We start from the raw sequence: 22,949 nt of genomic DNA, 5'->3' as shown, positions 1-22,949 counted from the left end.
TTTATTAGGTTTTAAAACAGTATCTACTTTATTAGATTTTAAGATAATATTGACTCGGGTATCTTTTGTGGGAGAGACACTGAGGAGGGGGGCTCCGCACAAATCTTTGCTTCCCTCCCTCATTCTGTCTTCACTGCAGGGGCAGGAGCGGGCAGAGGGTAGGGGCACGGCAGCCTGGCATTTCCTGCAGGACCCACCCGCAGCCCCTCGGGTAGGATCCAGAGCCGGGGGAAGGCTGGATTCGACATCCTCGCTCGTTGTCCTCTCTGGGCCTCAGTTTCCTCAAATGTCAGGCAGCAATCACGTCAGGCGCGTTGAGGATGGGGCTCAAGGCCGATGTCACGCAGGAGTTCCCTGCGCCCTCTGAGTCAGGTGACCAACTGTGGAGAAACCCAGGCAGGATATCCGAGGCTGGGCGGTACAAGCGGGGAAACTGAGTCACCCCTGCTCTGGCGGAATGAGCGGCCCTTGGGGCGGAGGGAGGAAGATGCTTTGGGAGGGAGGCCTGAGCTCCAGTCGTCTGCAGGAGGCCGCGCAGATCCTGGGACCCGCGACCGCCCGGTGGCTCTGGTCGGCCCTGGGGTGGCGCAGCGATGGCAGGGTGGTTGAAGGAAGGAAGCCGCCTGATATCCCAGGCGGGGTGGTTAGAACAAAGTCCCCGGGTTCCACCCTCGGCCTGGACCCACTGGCCCCTCCCCCCGTCCCTTCCCACCTCCCCGGGGCTGGTTTCGGGCTGCAAGTCCTGGGACTGCCACTTCCCCTCTGGGGGCCTCCCGGGGTTCCCCTTGGAGCCAAATTATGATCAGCAAAGTCAATGCCACCGTTTGGGAGGTGAAAGGCGCTCTCAACGTGCTGTGCGAAGGGGCCATAAAGGGCAGGGGGTGGGGGCCGGGAGACCTTGGAAGTCAGAGGAGGACAGACTGGGTCCATGTGGCCCCTTGCAGTGGCAGTTTCCCGCCTGTCAGGGGATGGTGGCAACAACGACAAGCGCAGTAAATAATAATAATGACAAGGCGAGGAGCTCGTTCGGATGGAGTAAACAGGACCCCGGACAGAGCCAGCCACTCCAGAGGCGCTCCGGGAAGCGCTGCGCGAAAGCAGGTGCCGGCCCTCCCCGGCCAAGGCAATGAGAAAGGGGAAACTGAGGCCCGGAGCCCCCATCGCCACCCCCCAGGCGGCCGATCGCGCCAGCCAGCCCCCCACCGCCCCCCCCAACTCCGGGCGCCTACTGTGTGCAGCGCGTGGCCGGCCCGGCCGGGTCAGGCTGTGCTCCCAGCCCCGTCCCCTCCTCCCCCGCCCCCGTCCCCCGCCGGCCCTCTCCCACGACCGGGGAGGAAGTGGGAGAAATGGACAGGGCACAAAAAAGTGGGGCTGAGCCACCGCGCCCCCCGTCCCCAGCTCCGGGCCTCTCCGGAGCCACGCGGACCCTCGCGGGAGCGGCCCGCAGGACCCAGGCGTCCGGGCCCGGGTCCCCGTCCCGCCCAGCGGCCCGCGGTTGGGTGGGGGAACTTGGAGAGCCAGGAAAACAACCGCCCGGCCCGCCCCTCGCCAACCCCTTCCCTCGCGACGCCCCTGGCGCGGCGGGCGGAGGCGACACCTTTATATAATCGCGGGCGAGCAGGTTGGCTGTTTCATTTAGGGACCCGGAGCCCAGCGCGCCCAGCCGGCGTCCCAAAGCCCGCCCCCCAGGGCCCCAGCGCGCCTGGGGCCCACTGAGGCCCGGGGAGGCCCGGCGCTCGGCCCGGGGTCCCCACCCGCCGGCCGCCCCCCCGCACCCCCTGCCCATCGCCGGCAGCCGCGACCCACGCCCGCGTCGGTCCCCGCGGTGCGCACAGCCCTCCCCGCCCCCGCTGCCATCCTGCCACGCCCCGGGCGTCGGGGGCACAGCCCGCGCCCCTCCCGCGCCCGCCCCTGCGCAGAGGCTGGGGGCCTGTTTATCTGGAGGCCCCCACCCCCCCTCCGCCCCGGGGGGCCCTCTCCCCCCGCGCCCCGGGGAGCTCTGGGGCCCGATAAGCTGGCAAGCTGGCACCGCGCCGCGCGGCGGGGCGGAGAGGTCAGAGCAGGGGGGGCGCGCCGGGGGCGGGCTGGACCCCCCCCCCAACTTGACAAAACCTAATAACAGCCCGGTCTCCCCGGCGCAGCGGGCGAAGCCCCACGGGAGGGCAGGGACGTGGCAAGAGGGGACCTGCCGGGCCTGTTCTGGCCTCGGAGGCCGGGGTGGGGGGGCGGGCCGGGCGTGGGGGGGGCCGGCGGCTGCGGCACCTTTAAGACAAGGGAGGACCCCTCTTGCCCTCGGAGAAACCAGGAAGGGAGTCGCGAGCATCATACGGGGCTTTGGCTGTACTGTACAGTTACTGTAGGGGCAGTGACGCCGCCGCCGCGGAGCGAGGGAGCGACGAGGGGAGCGCCAGCGAGGGGGAGAGCGAGCCGCGGACCCCGGAGGCGAGCGGCCGAGGAGCCCAGTTCCAACTCCGGGCCCCGGCCCCGCGCGCCCCGGCCCGGCCCGGCCCCGGCCCGGCCCCGCGAGGTAAGTCAGCGCCCGGCGCGGCCCCCGGCACGGGGTGCAGGGCGGGGACGGGCCGGGGGCGCTGCGTCCACCCCTGCCCTCCCGGGAAGGGGCGATCTGGGGACGTTCCGCAAGTTTCCGAGGAGGGGGCGGTTGGCAGCTGCCCGGAGGCTGGAGGCGCCCTGGATCCCGAGCGCGGGGAGGGGGCGCCGCCCGGGAGGGGGATCGGGGGCGAAGTGCATGGGCTTGTGCGCCAGCCCCCCCCACCCGGTGCATGGCTTTTCGGGGCTCCCGGGCGCGCGGGCAGCGGGGGAGGGGCAGCGGGGCTGCATTGAGGTGGGGGGAGCTGGCGTGGGGAGATAGGGGGGCGCGTCGCGTGCTAAGTTTGCAGCTGGGTACGGGGGGCGCTCTCGCCCCCCGGGGGCCTATTCGGTGCTGCGTGCATACGTTGGAGTTGGCCAGGATTGCGCTCCATGGGGGATGGGGGGGAGGGGGCTGAAAAAACAGGGAGGGGGGCTTTGCAAAGGAGGGGGAAGGGGTGGGGTGTCCGGGTGGGCGGGCGCGGCCGCGGGGGCCTCTGGGCGTCGTAGTCCCTCCGCCGCTCGCGGCTGGCAGGTGGCGGGAGGCTCGGACCACAAGTCCCAGGGTGCCCCGCGCCGGCGGCCCGCCGCGGCCCGCGGGTAGGGGCGGTGCGGAGGAGGGGCGGTGAGCGGCGGGCCGGCGAGCCAATGGGCGCGGGCCGATCGCGCGGCGCGGCGCGGGGGCGGGCCCAGCCGGCCCGGGGGCGGGGCCTGGAGCCGGGCTCCCCTCGCCGGGGGCCGGTGGCGGTCCCCGGCTTCCGGCTGCGCGGCCCGCGGGCCGGCCCCCTCCCCGCCCCGGGGCCCCTCCCCGCCTGGTTGTGTAACCGTCCCCAGCCCCCCTCCCCTCGGCCCCCCGCCCCGGGCGGGGGGGGTCCCCCACCCGGCGCTCCCCGGGGAGGGCGGCGGCCGGGGCGGCCGCGCGGCGCAGGCGAGCCCGGGGATGCGCGGCCTAGCGCAGGCCGGGCCCGGGCGTGGGGGAGGCGGGCGGGCGGACCCAGATCCGGGGTAATTTGCATCGCCCTCCCCCCAGCCCGGGTGGGGATTGGCCGCCGGCGGCGGGGGGTGGCGCGGGGCCAGGCTCACTGCCGCCTCCCGGCCCCTCGGAGGGAGCCAGCCCAGCCGCAGCCGCCGCCACCGCCGCCGCCGGGGCCGGGCCCCCTCGCCGCTGCCCCGGGAAGGAGGTAGGAGCCCCCGCGCGGCCGGCGCGGCGGGGCCCGCGGGCCGGGGGGGGCGCGCGCTGCGGCCGGGGCGGGGGAGGGGGCCGCTTCCTGCCCCCGCCCGGGCCTGACTCAGCCCGGGGCGGGGGGGACCGGCCTGGCCCCTCGCCCTGCGCGCGCGGCCGCCCGGCCCCGGGGAGGGGGCGCAGAGCAGCCCTCGCCGCCGCCCGCGCCCCCGGAGCGCGTGACCCCGTCTCCTCTGGCCCGGACCCCCTCCTTCCCTTGACGCCACCACCACGTGCGATCGCGGAGCCCGGGCAGGGGAGGGGGTGCGCTGGGGATCCGTGCCCCTCCCGCGCGCGCCCGCCCTCCCCGGCCTGGCACCGGCCCCCTCCCCCAGCCCCGGGCCTGGGCGCCAGGCGGGGGCCGGCCCGCCGCCGGGGCCGTGCACCCCCGGGCCCAGGCCTCTGCGGGCTCCGGAGGCGCTGGCCGGCGGGCCTGGGGGGGGAGTGCGGTGGCCGGCAGCAGGGACTGCTGTCCAGCCAGGGCCGGGCACCCACTGAATGTTTGGGGACTGCAGCCAGCAGTTGGCGGAGTGGCCGGGGGAGGCGGGCACCTCCTCTCCCCCCAGGCAGCCGGCGGAAGTGAGAGAGGTGCCCGGTGCCCCTTCCCCGGGCGTGCCCACCTGGCTCACCCAAGGGTGGCGGGCTTGGTTGGCACCCGCCGCCCCTGCCAGCTGCCTGGGGGAGCGGGGCCGGCGGACAGGGTGTCCGGGATTCCATGTCAGCCCCCCCCAGCGGGGCCAGGGCGTCACCCTGGTGGCCGCTCCCACCCTGGGGGGCCCTCCCCAGGACTAGCACTTCCTATTGGCAGGGCTGGGCTGGGGAGAGGTCGGGGCGCAGGGCTGGGCCTGCTGCTGGTCCCCGGCGCAGGGCGCCAGGCCGGGGGCACGCTCCCCGGGGGCCAGCCCCGGTGGGGCCCCTGGAGCTCGCCGGGCCTGCACTCCTCGGCCGGGCTCGGGGCTCTGTTTACCGCCAGCCATCGCTGTGGAGACGGGAGCCTGGGGGAGAAGGGGGGGCGGGAGCCGCGGCTGGAGGCGCGAGCGAGGCCCTGGGATCCGTCTGTCTGATGAAGGAAAGAGGAGCCAACGGGGACACTGAAATTTTAATTCGTGGGTCACTTTGGGGGGGTATTTATTATCCGGTCCTGATTGGCTGCGTGGCGGCCAGTCAGCACCCTGGGCCCAGCCGGGAGCCACGCACCTCCCAGCAGAGGCCCCGAGGAGCGGTGGCTCGGGTGGCGGTGGGGAGCCCGTGCGCCCTCTGCTCCGTGTGGCACACTGAGGCCCACGGAGCTCGGCCCTCGCCGGGTGGGGAAGGTCCCCCGGCAGGAGCAAGGCCTTGTGTTCACTTGTGTCCTTCTTTTCTCTTCCTTGGGGCCCTGTGACCCACAGCTGGGTCAGGCTGGTGGCCGTCCCCACTGCCACATGAGGAAACAGAGGCCGGGAGGGGAGGCCCAAGGCAGTGTGGGAACTCGGGGGCTCAGAGGAAGCCTGGGAGTGGATGTCGGGCTGGGCAGGGGACACCGAGGCCCAGGGGGAAGCGGAGAGCAGCCCAAGGTCACCCGGCCGGAGCTGAGTCTGACCCTCGTGGTCCCTGCCTGCGCGCTCAGGCCTCGTTCAAAGTCCTCCGTGTGTCACAGCCGAGGGGCGCCTGCCCACCTGCCTTCAGAAGGCCCAGAGGTTGACAGCAGGACCTGTCGGCCAAACGCAGCCTCCCCGGGACCGAGGAAACGCTTGGCTCAAAGAGGACAGCGAGGCTCAGAGAGGGCCAGCAAGGTGCCCAAGGTCACACAGCACGAGCCCCAGTCCTCCTGCCTCCCAGCATTCCGTGGCAGGCGCTTTTATAGCGTGCAAGGCCCTTTCCCGCCCCCCTCGGAGCCACGGTTGCGCACCTTGGCATCTTGGCCCCTGTTGATGGGCTGGGCCCTGGGTTTTATGACCCACTATACCCGGGGAGGCCCGGGTCACCTCTGGAGAGCCGAGACTCAGGGCCGGCCCGAGGAGGGCGTCCCCTGGGGTTGGGAATGCCCGCCCAGCTCCGTGGCCTTGGACAAGCCCCTTGGCCTCTGGGAGTTGAGCGTCCCCCTCTGTAGCTGGGGTGCTGTGGGGTCCCCCCGGGCGCTGCCTGCAGGCCTCCCTGTGTCCTGTGTGCTTCCCTCCCGCCTGCTGTTCTCGGGGCACAGCAGAGGTCCCACGGCCTGAGCCACTCTGCCCCCCCACCTGTCACCTTGCGCTCCAGGCCCTGGAGGGACCATAAACCGCCCCGCCACAGCCCTGGGCAGCGGGGACCAGAGGAACAGGCTTGGGTGGGGGCCGGTGTGGCCCCATCCCAGCCCAGCCCTCCCCTCCACCTGAGGTGCGCCCGGGGAGGTCACGTCCCCGCTGCCCGCCTCGCCTTGGCCCTCGGTGCCACGGGGAGGTCGCCTTCAGCCAGAAGCGTCACCCAAGGATTTGCTCAGGTTCCCCAGGAATGTTTGTTGAGTGACTGCTGTGCTGTGTTGAGGCTTGGGGGAGGCCCCTCCTGCATTTCTGTCCTGATGACCGAGGGATCGGACCCTGCCATGGGTTCCCTGTGTGACCTCAGGCCAACTTCCTCCTAAGGGGGCTCTGTGGGGGCTGGAGGTTCAGCTTGTCCCCAGCCCCCAAGGCCCCTGGGGTGGGGGACGTGGTCCCTGCTGGGCCTGGGGCCGTGCGCGGTGGTGGGAGGAGGGAACCCTGGCAGAACAGAGCCAGATGGCCTGTGTTCACATGTACCTCTGCTGTGTGACCCAGGGCAAGTCGCTTCTCCTCTCTGAGCCTCGGTGTCCTGTCTGCGAAGTGGGGCATTGGTCACAGAGCTGCCTCTCAGAGCTGGGGGGATGGATGTTGAGATGACGGGGACCAGGTCCCCCGCGCCCTGTGGAGAGGCAGCCCTTGCCTGGCCGCGGGGCCCCGAGTCCCGAATCTGGCACGCCAGAGCGCAGAAGGTGCCCCGCGGAGAACCTGGCGCTCGGGAGGAGTGTGGCCAGGTGACCGGGCCCTCCATCTGTTCCCCCCCAGCAGGCCGTGGACGGCCACTCGGTGGAGGCGTCCCCACCCACGCCTTTCTGGTCTGACTGGAAAACAAGGCCGGGTCCCACGTCCTCTCAGGATGTGTGCGATGGGAGGGGACTGGCTGGGTTCGTGAGCCCGGGACACGGGCCCCAGGAGGCTGAGCCCTCTGCCTGCTCGGCCGGGAGTGTGAGTGGCATAGGAGGCTCCAGGTGACGAGCAGCCTCGTGGAGGTCACCAGGGCCTCCCCGGGGCATCTCGGAGCAGCAGGTGCTGCCGCAGCCAGGGCGGGAGCACGGGGATGGGATTCTGCGAAGCCTGGCTTTGCTTACCCCCGGCGACGGGCAGCTCATTCCTCCCACGTCGCCGGGAATGGCTGTGTCTTCCCGGAGCTTCCGCTTGGAACCCGCCAGTGGTGTCGGGGCTGGACTTCCTGGCCCCTGACAGCACTCAGGGCGTGGGAACAGGGTGGGCCTCGGCCCCACCCGTGAGCTGGGGGTCAGATGGGATCCCCATGACCTTCTCATCCCCCCCCACCCGCACACGCACACTTCCCACCGAGCCTGCGGCCTTCCTGCCTCTGGCCCTTTAAGGCCCGGGCAGGAAGCCCCTCCCCATTTAGGGCAATAAATGGACACAGAAAATGGCCGAGGGCCTGTGTGCTGGTGTCTGGCCCGGAGGAGGCCTGTGGGGACAGGCGGGCAGGGGCCGGGCCGGCAGCTGGCGGCCGGCAGCCACCCTGGGCCCTCGGTGCCCCCCGCACCCCGATCGGGACGCTGCATTCCTGTCCCATTAAACCCCGGGCCGGGGACCGGGCCAGGCAGGGATTGGCACCAGGTCAGGGCGGGGTAACCAGGCAGGACCAACCTTGCGACACAGGCCGCCAGGCTGGGAGGGGGCAGGGGCAGCTGGGCGAGGGCCTGGCAGCTGCACCTGGGCGCTAGACTTGCTGTGTGACCTTGGGCCAGCCGCCCACCCTCTCTGGGCCTGGTTTTCCCCTGCAGACAGTGGCTGCGCTCCCCCGGCTGTCCCCTGGGGCCCCACCGCCTGCTTCCTTGGCACATAGTAGGTGGGGAGGGGGCTGGATTCCTGGAGACGGCCTTCAGAGGTCAAGTTCAATGGCCGCCATTCACAAGGGGGGTGGTGACCAGCCTTGTCGGGCCTTTGGGCACAGGCGCTGGCACACAGTAGGTCCTCAGGCTAAGTTTGCTCAAGGGACGAGAGTGAGACCATGGCCTAGAGCAGCCCCAGCTGCCACCCTTGCCACCCTCACGACTCCCGAGGAAACTGAGGCACAGAGAGGTGCTGCACCTTGCCCAAGGTCACACAGCTTGGAGGCGGAGGGGCCAGGACCGGGACCCGGGCTGCTGTGCATGGCGCTCAGTAGGGGTTAGAGCCCCTTCTCTGGTTTCCTGTCGTTGCTCTGTGGGTGAGGGCGGAGGAGCCTGAACCCCTCACTGAGCTGCCAGTGGACCCCAGACACTCCTCCAGGAAGGCGGGGTGGCAGCGACTGCCCAGCCCCCTCTCCTTCCTGAAGCCTGTGGGTGGGACGAGGGGGCCGGCCCCAGCCCCCACCTCGCCCCTGATCTTGGGGAGCCTCCTGGTACAGTGGCCTTCTCCTTCCCTGGGCCCCTCTCCCGCGTGCCCACCACCAGGCCTTCGCCTCGGCTGTTCCCCAGGCCGGGGACATCCTTCCCACAATCCTGAGGCCTTCCTGGGAACCACCAGCTGTGCCCAGGGCGAGGCCGGGGTGCTCCTGACCTCCCCTCAGGGCCCCAGCAGGTGAGTGGCGGCAGTTCAGGCCAGCTCAGGTCAGAGAGTCCGAGTCCTGACCTGGCCGCTGGTCTGCTGTGTGACCTTGCCCACATCTCATGCCCTCTCTGAGCCTCTACCCAGCTGTCGAGCCCAGGCCTTTACAGTGGGGAAGATGGAAAATAAAGCTGCCCAGTTAGTTCCTGAAAGTTCCGGGGCACAGAGGAGGCCGTTGGGGGGGCGCCGAAAGCAGGCGTGGGCCCGGCTGCCTTGGAAAGGACCAGCCATAAGTGACCCGAGGTTAGATCGGAGGTGGGACCGGGTGTGCCGCCAGCCGGGTGGGCAGGGCCGGGCGTGGGCTCTCCCAGTTCGGAGCCCTCTGGTCTTTGGTTCATCCGGGGGGCCCTGCGTCCCTACTGTGCGCTGCCGGGGGCAGGCCGGGCGCCCCCCTTCAGCCCTGGAGGCGCCTGCCGGGGCCTGTCCCCACCGGCTGCCGAGTCAGCACCGCCGGGCGCCCCGGAAATCCCACGGGGTGAGCGCGGGGGCGGAGCTGTGATGAAAGACGCCGGTGGGTGTGGGCCTGCGCCCGGGGACCCTGGCCGTTGAGGGTGGGGACCCGGCGGCGCGGGGGCGGGGCTTCCTGGAGGAGCGCGGCCTTGTTGGGTCCTCGCTGCCAGTGAGCCGCCACGTGCCGGGCACCGACTGGGCGCCCGGGGCCGCCGGGGCTCCGATGGAGGGGGCCCCCGGCTCCTCTGGGGGAAGCTGCCGCGGCGCACAGTGGGGCTGCAGCGAGCCGGGCCCCCGACCCGCAGAGGGAGAGGCCTGGGGGAGGGGTGGCCGTGGCCCGGGGCGTGGCGGGCAGGTGGCATGTGTTCCTGGAGAGAGGGTGTGGGTCAGGTGGCTGCAGAGCCAGTCTGGGTGGCAGGGCGAGGGCAGAGGCGACGGCTTGCCAGGCGGTGGGGGGAGGTGGGGAGCCGGGGGCCAGCCTCCGGCCTCCATCAGCCCCTGGACCCCAGGCCTGTGGACCGGCCGTGCTGGGTGCCCTCGGCGAGGATGCTAGCCGTCTCTGGGCCTCAGTTTTCTTATCTGTGAAATGTGGGGTTATGCCACTCTCGCGGGGACTTCCTCGGCCGGCACCTCCCAGGCCCGGCCCTTTTGGGGGTAGAGTCTCCGATGATTATCTGGGGAAATACAGGCCCCAGCTGGGGAGGACAGGGACATGGATCCCGGACTCCTGAGCTGCCTCAGACCCAGGGCTTGGTCGGGTGCCCTGGGCCAGGCTCAAGGCCCGGGCTTGCTCCTTGCCAGCCTGGTGGCTCCCGGCTAGTAGGGCTGTGCCAGTCCCCAGGCCCAGCGGGAAGAGGAGCGGCGTGGCCACGGGGAGGGGGCCACCTGGGACCACTGTCCCCCCGTGGAGCCCCTGGGGGCTCAGCAGCAAGCAGGCCCGGGGGCCATCTTGAGGCCTCGGTGGCCCGGATCCGAGGGGGCGCGAGGAGGGGCCGAGGCTGGTCTGATCCGGAGCCCATCTGCCCACTCGCTCCCCGGGGCCCGGGCCAGACGGCAGATGGTGCCAGGGGGTGGGAGCCGCCGGGGCCGGGCCAGTGGGGTCGCGCCCCCACCCTCTGCTCCCGGCAGCCCCATCGGAGCGGGGAGGCGGCAGCTGGTGCGGCCGCGGGCAGGGGGGCGGGCGCAGCGGTGTCCTGGGAACTGTAGTCCCGTGGGCGGGGCGCAGAGTCAGCCCCGCGGCCTGGACCCCGCGCCGGGGTGGGGATAGTCCTGCCCTGGCCCCGCGTCCCGCTGGCCCAGGGAGCGATCCGGGGTAGAGCCGGGCCAACCGCTCCGCTGGGGGCTGGGGGTCCCGGGGGCCTTTGGGCGCCTGTCCCTGGGGATGTCCAGATGCCCTGGCCCGAGAGCTGGCCGACTGACCGGGCCTGGAGGACGGAGGGCTGCGTTGGGCGGCTGGGGGCAGCCGGGGGCTCCCTGGGGAGGGTGGAGGGGCGGGACAGAGTCAGAGGGTTGCACAAGCCGGAGTGGGTGGATGAGTCACGGCCCGGGGCAGGCGGAAAAAGGGAGGGGGGAGAGGGGCGGGACAGACAGACAGACAGCCAGCGTCCCCCACCGCCTGGCTCTTCCAAAGGCCTCTGCCCATTTGACAGATGGGGAGACTGAGGCCCAGAGAGTGGCAGGGCCTCGTCCCTGGCTGCACAGCACAGAGGGTGGCCAAGAGTTGGGGGCGCTGGGCAGGCAGGAGATGGGCAGAGGCCCCCGGCCGCCTGGCTCCTGCTTGGGGGCTTGGCCCAGGCGCTGGCCCAGTTTCCCCGTTACTCGTGTCACGGCCGAGCCACATCCTGGGGGCTCCGCGGGGCAGGAAGGGGTTTATCCTGCAGTGTCATCACCTCCCCCAACCCCCAGGGCATGCCCACAGTCCGATGCCCCCGGCCCGGCCCAGCCTCGCCCCTTCCTGCTGACTCAGAGTCCCCGCGGAGGCCGGGCGTCCCTGGGAGGCAGGAGTAAGGGTCGCGAGGCCGAGGGGCTGGATGACCAGGCGGGGACGTTGGCTCTGCGGGACCCGCCGCCCCAGGTTTGAGTCTGGGCGCCGTGGGGCCTCAGCACGTGGCCTCCCCGCCAACCCTGCGTCCTGCCTGCTGGCTCTGCGGTGGGACTGCGGGCGCTCCAGCGTGATGGCGCATAGTGGGTGCCTCGAGAGGGCCACCGCATGGGTGCAGCACCTACTGTGCGCTCCCCGGGGCTCTTGGAGGGAGGGGGCCCGACTTCAGCTCCCGAGCGCCCAGTGTGGGTCTTGCGGCATCCTCTTGTGTCCATCATGCAGAACGGGCCCTCCCCCACCCCGCAGCTCAGCTGGGGAAACTGAGGCCGGCGGCGGATGGCCGGGGTGGGGGGGGGGTGGAGGGCAGGCTGGGGCTCCGCTCTCCAGCCTCCCGCCGCTCACCGCCGCCCGTCCCTCCCCGGCGCTGCAGGTCTCGGCGCGGAAGATGGCCGGCGGCGTGGACGGCCCCATCGGGATCCCGTTCCCCGACCACAGCAGCGACATCCTGAGCGGGCTGAACGAGCAGCGGACGCAGGGCCTGCTGTGCGACGTGGTGATCCTGGTGGAGGGCCGCGAGTTCCCGACGCACCGCTCGGTGCTGGCCGCCTGCAGCCAGTACTTCAAGAAGCTGTTCACGTCGGGGGCGGTGGTGGACCAGCAGAACGTGTACGAGATCGACTTCGTGAGCGCCGAGGCCCTCACGGCGCTCATGGACTTCGCCTACACGGCCACGCTCACGGTCAGCACGGCCAACGTGGGCGACATCCTGAGCGCCGCGCGGCTGCTGGAGATCCCGGCCGTGAGCCACGTGTGCGCCGACCTGCTGGACCGGCAGATCCTGGCGGCCGACGCGGGCGCCGACGCCGGGCAGCTGGACCTGGTGGAGGAGATCGACCAGCGCAACCTGCTGCGCGCCAAGGAGTACCTCGAGTTCTTCCAGAGCAACCCCATGAACAGCCTGCCCCCCGCCGCCGCCGCCGCCGCCGCCGCCGCCACCTTCCCCTGGTCCGCCTTCGGCGCGGCCGACGACGACCTGGAGGCCACCAAGGAGGCGGTGGCGGCCGCCGTGGCCGCCGTGGCCGCTGGCGACTGCAACGGCTTGGACTTCTACGGGCCGGGCCCCCCCGCCGACCGGCCCTCGGCCGGGGACGGGGACGAGGCCGACAGCAACCCGGGGCTGTGGCCCGAGCGGGACGAGGATGCTCCCGCGGGGGGCCTCTTCCCGCCGCCCGCGGCCCCGCCGGCCGCCGCCACGCAGAACGGCCACTACGGGCGCGGCGCGGAGGAGGAGGCGGCGTCGCTGTCCGAGGCGGCCCCCGAGCCCGGCGACTCCCCGGGCTTCCTGTCGGGCGCGGCCGAGGGCGAGGACGGCGACGGGGCGGACGCGGACGGGCTGGCGGCCAGCACGCTCCTGCAGCAGATGATGTCGTCGGTGGGCCGGGCGGGGGCGGCGGCGGCGGCGGGCGACAGCGACGACGAGTCGCGGGCGGACGACAAGGGGGTGGTGGACTACTACCTGAAGTACTTCAGCGGCGCGCACGACGGCGACGTCTACCCGGCCTGGTCGCAGAAGGTGGAGAAGAAGATCCGGGCCAAGGCCTTCCAGAAGTGCCCCATCTGCGAGAAGGTGATCCAGGGCGCGGGCAAGCTGCCGCGGCACATCCGCACGCACACGGGCGAGAAGCCGTACGAGTGCAACATCTGCAAGGTCCGCTTCACCAGGTGAGGCCGGGGCGCGCGCGCGGGGGGTGCAGGGGGCGCGCGGGGATGCGGGGGCGCCGGGGATGCAGGGGCCGGGGAGGCGGGGATGCAGGAGACGCGGGGGGCGGGGCCACAGAGGATGCAGGAGAACCGAGCGGATGCAGGGGGCGCTGGGGATGCGGGGGCCCGCACGCGGGGTCGGGGCCACAGAGGATGCAGGGGGTGCAGGAGATGCAGGGGGCGCCGGGGATGCAGGGGGTGCAGGGCATGGGGACGCGGGGGCTGCAGGGGGCCCACACGCGGGGGGCGGGGCCATAGAGGATGCAGGGGGAGCCGGAGATGCGGGACACGCAGGGGATGCGAGGGGCGGGCACGCAGGGGACGCAGGGGATGGGAGGGACGCAGGGGGGGAGCCTGCGGCGGATACTGGGGGGCGGGGATGCAGAAGGGTCCAGGGGATGCAGGGGGCGGGGCCACGGGGGATACGGGGGTGGGGCTGTAGGAGCAGGGCCACGGGGGTCGGCCTTGTGCATCCCAGCTACACGCGGACCGTGTCCCCTCCACGCACACACGCACACACGCACGCACACCGCCGCCACGTGCAGAAGCAGCGCAGCCCTGCTCTGCAGTGGCGCTTTCTCCATTTGGGGTACCCCCACCCCGCGCGCCCCTCGGGAGCAGGCTGCGGGTAGGGGCGCAGGCGCTGACCGCGATGACCCCCAGAATACGGGCCGCGGGAGGCGGGAAGGAGGGCGCAGGAGTCGCTCTTCTGCTCCGGGAAGTGGTTCTTCCCGTTGGGATCCGAGGGGTTTTGCTCTGGGAGCGGGTGACAGCCCCGCAAGGCGCCGGGAGCCCCCGCAGCCGGGTCCCTCGAAGTCCCCCGTGAGCCTGGGCAGCTTGATTTATTCGCCCGACATGGATGGAGCGCCTGTTGGGTGCCAGGCCCCGTTCTAGGTGCCAGGGATGCAGAAGTGGAGCCGGGCCCAAATCCCCGTGGGGGCGACCGAGCATGTGCGAGGGAAAACCTCAGGACTGATAACAGTCGTTGGTGGAAAGTGCTAGAGAGAGAGCGAGAGCAGAGAAGGAGGGTTGGGGAGCGGCCGAGGCTGCTGCGTTAGACACCGCGAGACCTGAAGGAGATGAGGGAGGAAGGCGCGGGCAAGGGCAGAGGGCAGGGCTGTGCAAAGGCCCTGAGGCCAGTTCAGCCTGGGGGATGGCGCGGCCGGTGGAGGAAAAACACCAAGTCGCAGGGCTTGGTCCCTGGACAGGAAGAGTTGGAGGCCAGGCTGGGGGGAATCTGGGATTCCATCTTAGGAGTCCAGAGGTGGCTGGCGGGGCCTTGTGGGCCAGCCTGGTTGGGGGCGGGGGGCTGGCGTGCAGGGGCCCGGCCAAGCCGGGTGACTCAGCATCACCCCGTACCCCCGCCTGCCCTGGGGTTCCCCAGCCACGCCCACCCAGGCTGAAGAAAGAGGCCATTGTCCCAGTTTCCCGGCCCCGCCCCACGGGGACAGGATCTGGGGGCTGACCCCCGGCCCCTTCCCCAGCGGGCCAGGAGAGGAGGGTGTGGCCCCAGCTACCCGGGCCAGGCGGGGGCAAAGGGCACTGGCTGGAGGCGGGCGGGCTAGCTGGCAGCCTGCCCCCCACTTCGGGGGCACTGGGAGTCTTGGGGGACCCCCTTCCTCCAGACTGGGGTCCCCAGATGGCTGGGGTCTCTGGGCCCCGGGGGGACCAGCTTGGTGGCGGCCCAGCGAGCCAGGCTCTGGAGAGGTGACCCGGCCGGACAGAGGCCTGGGGCCTCCCACCCCTGATGGTGGCCTGGAGCCCCGTTTCACTCTGACCTTAGTTCTCTCGGTCACCCCACTCTCGACCTGGGGCCGATCCCGTTGGCCAGGCGGGGAAACTGAGGCATAGAAAGCGGCCCTGGGCCAGGCCTCTTCCCCCTGCGGGCCCCCCACCCCGCCCTCCCAGCCGGGGAGCCAGGGGCCCCTCTGAGTCACACTAGAGAGTTGAGTAAGCCGGGCCTGTGGTGGCCCGGGCTATAATTACCCCGGACGGGGCTCGGGGTGACGAAACTGGGGCCGCCTCCACCCCCACCCCACCTGGGCGCAGCCCCTGACCCGCTGTGCCGCTCAGGGCAAGTCACTTCCCCTCTCTGAGCCTCCGAACCTCAGCTGGGGGGATCTCTGCACAGCGCTGAAACCATCGGAGGCCCTGCTGTCCCCACCGTGACCCGGCCCCAGGCCAGCCTCTGGGCAGGGCCCTGGGAGGCAGCTCCTAGCAGTGTTGTCGCCTCCCTGGTGACAGACCCGGTTGGTTCAGGGAGCAGCAAGCCCACTGTGGCCCGAGCTCTTTTGGTTCAGGGAGGGGTAACAAGGCCAGAGTGTAGGGAGGGGTCTGGTTGCACAGGGCCAAGCTTTGGCCCTCAGGGCAATAGGGAGCCACAGAAGGTTCCAGCAAGTAGGAACCCTAGCTCTGTGGGAGGTGCCAGAGGGAGGGACCCAGAGCCTGGGGAGAGCCCAGTCTTTGGCAGTTGGGAAAGGCAGGGCAATCAAGGTGGGGCTCTGAAGGATGAATAGGAGTTTGTCACTCCTTACCTTGAAGAAGCTCTCCTTCCGGTGGGTGTGAGAAGGAAGAGACCTAGTGGCTCAGACGTGGGGCCCAGGTGGCTGCAGCAAGGAGCAGGGCAGACGCCAGGAGACCCAGGTCCCCGCCCCGGCCCTGTGGATTCCAAGCAGGAATCTGCTCCCACGAGTATGGACCAGCACAGCCGTAGAAATATCACGTGACCAAGTTCCGTGTCGCATGTTTTCTGGCCGCTGCTTGTTAAAGACGTAAAAGGATCAGGGGAGAGTAACTTCCAGCGCATTTTCCTCGACCCCGTAGCCACATGTCGCCCCGCAAGCCGTGTGCATGGTTACAAATGAGCTGTTTCACGTCCTGTCAAGCACACGCATCTTCAGAATCCGGGCGCCTTTTGCTCTTCCAGCCACATTTCGAGGCTCAGGAGCCACATGTGGGGGTGGCTGCCGCGTGGGACAGAGCAGTCGCCCTGTGGCTGATGCGGTGACCAGCTCTGTGGGCCGACGGCCCCAGGCTGCGCTGAGTCCACTCTGCTTCCTGTGGGGCAAGATGGCCGGCGGGGCCCTGGCATCGCTCCGGTCCCTCCTGCCTCGGGACTCACAGCCCGGTCGGGGAGACAGACGAGAAAGAAGGAAGCTGGGACACAGAGGAGAGAGTCCGATGGTGGTGGCGTGGGAGTGCGTGGAAGGGCCGGAGTGGAATTGTGAAGATGTGGGAGCAAAAATGGGCTCCAGGCAGCAGAGCAGCACGTGCAAAGGCCCTGAGGTGGGCTCGCGGTTAGCACGTTGGGGTGACAGCCAGGGCCTAGCCTGGGTGCAGAGCAGAGAGAGGCAGAGGTTCGGGCGCGTTTGGCTCCTGGCGAGTGGTTATGATCATGGCCAACTGCGGGGACCCCACTCTCCCTCCAGGGCTTTCCCGGGACGCAGGACCTTGTGTGCTCAAAGCAGGGCGGCTGGTCGCATAGTTCCCAAGCCCCTGGCGTCCTCCCTTGTCCCCTGGAATATTTTCAGCACCTGCAACGGGGTCTGGTACTCAGCAGGGGCTCCTGAATGAACGCTCCTGCCACTTGGCGGGACCCCAGGCGGGGCAGCCTGTCCTCCACTTACGGCTGAGGAAAAGGGCTCAGAGAGGTTGTGCCATTCGCCGGAGGCCGCACAGCACGCGGGGCTCCAAAGCCGTCGCCGGGTGCCTGGGGGCGCCAGGCCGGGGTGGGGGGCCGGTGGGGGGCGTCCCCGGGCGCGCGCTGACCCCGCCCCGTCCGCAGGCAGGACAAGCTGAAGGTGCACATGCGGAAGCACACGGGCGAGAAGCCGTACCTGTGCCAGCAATGCGGGGCGGCCTTCGCGCACAACTACGACCTGAAGAACCACATGCGCGTGCACACGGGCCTGCGGCCCTACCAGTGCGACAGCTGCTGCAAGACGTTCGTGCGCTCCGACCACCTGCACAGACACCTCAAGAAGGACGGCTGCAACGGGGTGCCCTCGCGCCGCGGCCGCAAGCCCCGCGCGCGCCCCGGGGGCCCCGACGCACCCACGGGCGCCCCCGCGCCCCCCGGCGCCCCCGCCGCGCCCGGCTCCCCCGACGGCCGGCGCAACGGGCAGGAGAAGCACTTTAAGGACGAGGACGAGGACGAGGACGCGGCCAGCCCCGAGGGCCCGGGCGGCCTGAATGTAGCGGGCGCGGGCGGCGGGGGCGCAGACAGGGCCCCCGGGGCGCCCGCCGACGGGGGCTTCGCGGCCGGACTCGCCTGAAACCAAAAAAGCGCAGGCGGGAGGGAGAGAGCGGGCCCCCCGCGCCCCCCAGATCTATCTATACCCAGATCCTATATCTCGAGATATATATATATGCAGATATATATATATGCCGCCGCACCGACTCTAGGTAGCGCTTTCCTCCGTTTCCCCTCCACCGTGTCTGCCCTCCACCGGGACCCCCAGCCCCGGCTCCCCTCCCCCCCACCCCGCCATGGGTTTCGGGGTCGCTGGGGGGGTCTGGAGGGACACGAGGGTTCGGGGCTGGGGGCCCCTCCGAGGCCCCACCCCCCCGCGCGCCCCAGGCCCCGTCGGGGCGCAGGGGGCCGGGCACTGGGGGGCTGCCCCGCGCCCCCTCGCTGGGCTCTCCGAGTCTTTGGGACAAGACCTTAAACGATGGTTGTCTGCTGTGAGCGGACGTTAAAACGCACCCCGCCCCGCGCCCACCCTCCTTCCTCAGGGCACTTACTAAGTGGGGGGCTCCCCACGGCCCCCCGCCTCCCCCCCATCCCCCCGCCTGTGGCCCCCGATCTCCCGGCCGCTGGGACACGGATCTATTTATTGCCAGGCGCAGAGAAGAAGGGGACGAGCCCAGGGGGGAGTGGGGGCGCCCCCTTCATGGCACTTACACCCCCGCGGGACCCCCTGGGGCCCGCGCGGGGCGCCCCCGCCACCCCCGGCTGCGCCCCGGCCCCAGGCCGCCCAGAACCCCCCCAAAACGTTTGGAGATTCAAAACTTTCGGTCTTCCCCCTCCCCAGCCCCGAGCCCCCGCCCAATTTTTAAAGCACTTTTTAGATTTTTTTTTTCCTCCTTAAAAACAAAATTTATATATAGATATATATATATATATAAAATATACTTTTCTTCAGAGGAGCAGGCGAGGGTGTGGGGTGAACTAGCCGACCGCAGAGGGAACCCAGGGTCTCCGGGTGGCAGGGGTGAGGGGAGAGGGTCCACCAGTTCCAGTGTCACAAAAGCAATAAAACCCAGATTTTACAAAACGAAAGGAAAAACGAAAACACACACAAAAAAGAAAAAGGAAAAAAAAAAAAAAAAGACCACCGACCACCAATAGAAGTCTCGGCACTTTGAAAACAGAACGGGTACTACACTTTCTCTTAAATCTTAATTTAAAAACGTGTTTACAAATCGCAAGCAACTTCTATGAAAAAGTCGAAAAGACAAAAAAAAATAAAAATAAAAAGAGCGAGCGAGCGAGCGAGAGAGAGAGCGAGAGAGAGAGCAAAGAGAAATTCCTGAAAGCTGATTTATTTTTGTACAAAATAATAAAAAAGCAAACCCACCACAGACGGAGCATCCGCTTCTGTTCCCCGAGGCGAGGCAGGCGGGCAGGGCGCGCGAGGCGGGGGCCTCCCGGGGACGCCGCCTCCAGGCAGGACTCCGGGCTTTTGTGTTTCTGCCGTGACCCCCTCCCCTCCCTTCCCTCCCATCCTGTCCCTTTTTTGGTTCCGATTTGAGATGTCTTGTCACCCACTAGCCATACCACGGCCACCCGTGTCCGTGGGGACCCTCCTTACTGACTCCCCAGCTCAGGGATGGGCCCGAGAGAGGGCTGGCCTTCCAACCAGCCGGAGCACCCCGTCCCCCGCCGGTCCCCCACCCTCGCTGTCCCCTCGCCCACCTCCGGGCTTCCCGCCCTCCAACATGGTCGCCCTTCCTTGTGGCCACCACGGAGCTGCCGTCTTGGATATGCCATGCCCGTTGAGGTGGGTGACAGGGGGCGCCACCTCCAGGGCCTTACACCCCCCCCAGGTACCCCTCTTTTTACTCAAAGGCACTGACTGTAATCTGGGGGCCGGCACCTGCCTCCCCCCAGCCACTGGCTCCCCAAAGGCCCGGCGTTGGCCGAGCCACAGGCCACGGACAGGGGCCAGGGCTGGGGGGACCACGATGCCAGAGGCCAGGGCACCCTCTCCCCGACCCCTCTCGCATATGCAACGCCTAGCGTGGGACCCTGTAAATAGACGCTCCGCTGAGCTGAGACCCTTCCTCGTCAGAGCCCGAGGTGGGGGCGCCCCTGTCCCCCGCTCCAGCCCGTCCCCCCGGGACCCCTTTGCTCTGTGACAAACCCCATCTTCTCGTCTTTTCTTTTTCTTTTTTTTTTTTTAAAGGGAAAGCTTTGTAAGCAGGCAACTTTCATCATTGTTTCTACAGGATAGTTTTGTTTTCCTTCCCACCCCCCCCCGAGCCCGTCAGCCCCCCAATGTCTCAGGACCCCCCCTCCTGAGGGGGTGGCAGGGGAGCCCAGGGCCGGGTGGCCTCGTCACACCCCAGCACCACGGGGCGAGCTCTTTCGGACAACCATCTGGAAACCGAGCAGAGAGCTTCAGCGCCCAGGCCAGGGACCCCCCCCCCCGCCCCACCCCGGCTCCCAGACAGGTTTCCTGAGGGACGGCCCTCTCCCCCTGCCCCACACACCCCCTCGCAATAAAACCAACTGAAAAATCACAGCTGTCGTCCTGGCCGGTGGGGGCGACCGGACTTGGGGGATCGAGGACTATGGCGGGGGCAAGGGCTCAACCCCGCCGAGCACACTTTAACACGAACCTCCTCGGGAATTGCACTAAACCCCTGCGCCTAGCTCTGCGCTCAGCTTCCGCCAGCCCCACCCTCCTTCTCCGCCTTAACCCTCCTCCGCTGCCCGCCAGCCTGTCCCGGGGGCCGCAGCGTCTGCATGGGCCCAGCGCCGGGACGCCCACCCACCCCCCCAGCCCCCCCAGCTCCCCGCAATCACATACTGTATATAGACGTGGATCGATTTTATTTTTATTCTTTAAATTAAGGTTGTGATCACGTGTTGCCAAAGATACTGCTGAATTCTCGCGTTTCAGGAAACAAACAAACAAAAAAATCTTTGAGGGGGAACGTGCTGACCTGTCAGAAAGGACACAGGAAAACGTTTTTTTGTTTGGTTGTTTGGGGTTTTTTTTTTGTGTTTTCTTTTTTTGGGGTGTTTTTTTTTTTTTTAACTGCCTGGTACAAAAAAAAAAAAAAGAAAAAAGAAAAACAAAGCGGAATTGTGATTTCCATCATCTTGGTAAAGCTGCGTGGATGCGTGTGTGCGCGCGTGTGCACGAGTGAGGTCCAGGCCGGGGTCTCCGGGCGGGGGCTCCGGGGGCCCCGGCAGGATGTGGAGGCCGGAGCCCTCGCCTGGAATGGGTGCCAGCCTGCAGGACCCGGGACAGAGATGAACACCCTCGCTGCTGCTCCCTGCCTAGCCCCCCCGCCCCATCCCTGCCTTTTGAGATTAAGAGAAAAAAAAAAAAGGCAAAAAAAAATAAAAAAATAATAAAAAAAAAAATTTTCAAAACCAGTGAATGTAAAGAGCCGGCCCAGCCTGGCACGGTTGTGGGCCTGCGCCCAGCCGGGCTCCCGCGGGCCATACCAAAGTCTGCCCCCCTCGGGCGGCTCGCCCAGGAGACCCCCTGTGGCCATTGTCTTGTCACCGTGTTTGTACATGGCTGTCCCTTCGCTTCCCTCCGAGGGGTCTCGGGGGCGGGGAGGGTCCCCCAGCCCCTTCCAGGGTCTTCTGGGGGTCTTTGCACTACTGAGACCCATCGGCCGTGGCGGGAGTGGCTGCGTGGCACATGGGGGGGGTGGCCGAGGCAGGGGCCGGGGGACCCCCAGGACCAAGGCCACCCGGGCAGCCGGGATTGTAGGAGGCGAGACAGAGAGAGGGAGAGGAAAAGCAGGAAAAGAAAAAAATGTAAAAACCAACAAAAAAAAGCAAAAATCCTATTTTTTGAGAAAGAAAGATATTTATATTTGCAGTTTTATTTTAAAAAGTTATTTAAGCTGAGGAAGCAGCCTTCCGGAGGAGGGGCTGGCTGGCACAGGACGGGTCAGGGGCCTGGGGCTCGGGCACCCCGGGAGCCATAACCTCAGAGTTCAGACTAGCTCGCACTAAATACATAGATTTACAGGGGGGCGGGGGGCAGGGCCAGGAGGTGGAGGGGGCTGGGGAGCCCCCCATCCCGTGGCCGGGGCTGCCTGGAGGCTGCGACTGGGGGTCTCGAGGCCCAGCCTGCCCCTGCCCGGCCCAGACACGAGGTGCCTTGGACTTTGGGGGGCCAGGCCTGGCGAGCGGGGGTGGGGGCGGCGCCCGCGGGGGGCACAGAGCACAGAGCAGACATTCCATAGACTGTATCTGAGAGTCTTTATAAACGTGTGGGAGATTAAAAAAAAATGGATAAAAATGCACTTTTTGGGGGTGGGGGGGAGAAGCTTTAAAAGTAATAAAAAAAAAAACAAAAAGACAAAACATGATGAAAAAACAGACAAAAAAAATGACTTTTCTTGTACATAAGCCACTAAACACAGCCTGTTAGGACCGCTGCTGCCTCACTTGCCTGATTTCGACGTTCTTTGTGTTTTGTTTGGGGGGGTGCGCTGGGGAGCGGGGAGGGTGGGTTTGGGGGGGCCCCTCGTCCACACGGCTCGCGACCCCCTGCTTGGGTTCTGGGGAGAGGTCCCGAAGCTCAGCCTGACCCTTCCGCCAGGCCTGGGGCAGGGGGTGGACGCGCTGACTCGGCGGCAGGTCGCCCACGGAGGAGGTGGCCCACGGCCCCGAGCGCCAGCAGGGGCCCCGGGGACGGACGGCGCAGGTGGGGGCAGGGGTGCAGGTGGGCTCCTCGGTCACCAGCTCCAGGGTTTTTAGGGGCCCTGGGCAGGTGGCCTTGGCCGGGAAACCCCAAGTCTGCCAGAGGCCCCCATGGGGCCGCCCCATGCCGAGCCCCGGTGACGTGGGATCGGGCCTCCGAGCTGGCTGCTGCTACACCCCCCGGGAGGAAGTCAGGCCGGGGGCCACTCACTGGGACGGGGGGTCATGGCTGAGGCCCCCTCCTGTGGGTTGGAGGGTCACCAAACGTGGCCATTTCCAGGGGCCCCCAGTCGGACTCAGGCCAGCAGGGTCCAGGGTGGGGGTGGGTGAGGGAGGGCATAGATGGTCACGGCACAGCCTGGGAGAGGACGAGCGGGGCTCTGTGGAGTGACACGGGGTGACGGCTCTGGGGGTGTGTGTGGGTGGGTCCCTTACCTGTCACGTGGCTGCAGACACGGGATTCGAACCCAAGTCTCCACCTTGGGCTGTTGGGGGTGGCGGGGCTAGCCACGAGGGTGCGCAGAGGCCTCTGATCAGGACGGCGAAGGAAGCGGGTTTGACAGCCACTCAGCCCATGGGGACCTCCTCGCTCACGTCCCCATGTCCCCTGTGCTAAGAGGGAGAGACCCTCTGGGTTTTAATCGAGGTATTATTCACACACAATCCAGCCTGGTAAAACCACTGGTTTTAGCATATTCGAAGAGTTGTGCAACCATCACCAATATCTAGTTCCAGAACATTCCATCGCCCCAAAAAAGAAGCCCCGTCCCTACCAGCAGTCACCCCCGTCCCCTCCCCAGCCCCCAACTACCACGAACCCACTTTCTGTCTGTGGATCTGCCTGTTCTGGACATTTCATGTCAATGGGATCACACACCATGTGTCCTTCTGTCTGCTTCTCTCCCCGAGCATCATGTGTTCAAGGTCCGTCCACGTGCGGCTGTGTGGGGGCCTCGCCCCTCTTCACAGCTGCGTCATATTCCAGTGTGTAGCTGTATGGATCCACTATTTGAGGATATTTTGGCTATTGTGAATGATGCTGCTATGAAGACATGTGCACAAGTTTTCTATGACCCTATGTTTTCATGTCTCCGGGTGAAATTTCTCCCACGAGTGGACCTGCTGGGTCAGACGGTAACTCCACGTTTCACCTTTTGA

At 68.1% G+C, this 22,949-nt stretch overlaps 1 protein-coding gene and 1 long non-coding RNA gene across 4 annotated transcripts; one reads left to right on the top strand and one right to left on the bottom strand.

Annotated features, from left to right (window-relative positions):
* Positions 1-1,772, bottom strand: LOC138925075 (uncharacterized). The gene is made up of 2 exons (XR_011440764.1): positions 1,598-1,772; positions 1-380 (listed from the first exon to the last, which is right to left on the bottom strand). It is a non-coding gene; the product is annotated as an uncharacterized lncRNA (long non-coding RNA).
* Positions 1,773-1,960: 188 nt separating this feature from the next.
* On the top strand, positions 1,961-21,521 carry ZBTB7A (zinc finger and BTB domain containing 7A). 3 transcript variants are annotated; one of them, XM_070273525.1, is made up of 3 exons: positions 1,961-2,527; positions 11,565-12,856; positions 16,680-21,521. In XM_070273525.1, the coding sequence occupies exons 2-3, from the start codon at positions 11,580-11,582 to the stop codon at positions 17,167-17,169; spliced, it is 1,767 nt and encodes a 588-aa protein (XP_070129626.1). In that variant the 5' UTR covers positions 1,961-2,527; positions 11,565-11,579; the 3' UTR covers positions 17,170-21,521. The 3 variants fall into 3 exon arrangements, with proteins under 3 accessions (XP_070129626.1, XP_023500192.2, XP_070129625.1); XM_023644424.2 differs by lacking the exon at positions 1,961-2,527 and adding an exon at positions 3,318-3,767; XM_070273524.1 differs by lacking the exon at positions 1,961-2,527 and adding an exon at positions 10,659-11,167.
* Positions 21,522-22,949: the final 1,428 nt, after the last annotated feature.

This window comes from Equus caballus, chromosome 7 (genome assembly GCF_041296265.1).
Source record: "Equus caballus isolate H_3958 breed thoroughbred chromosome 7, TB-T2T, whole genome shotgun sequence".
Lineage (NCBI taxonomy): Eukaryota > Metazoa > Chordata > Mammalia > Perissodactyla > Equidae > Equus > Equus caballus.
The sequence above is the reverse complement of the archived record's forward strand: the minus strand, read 5'-3'. Positions and strand labels throughout refer to the sequence as shown.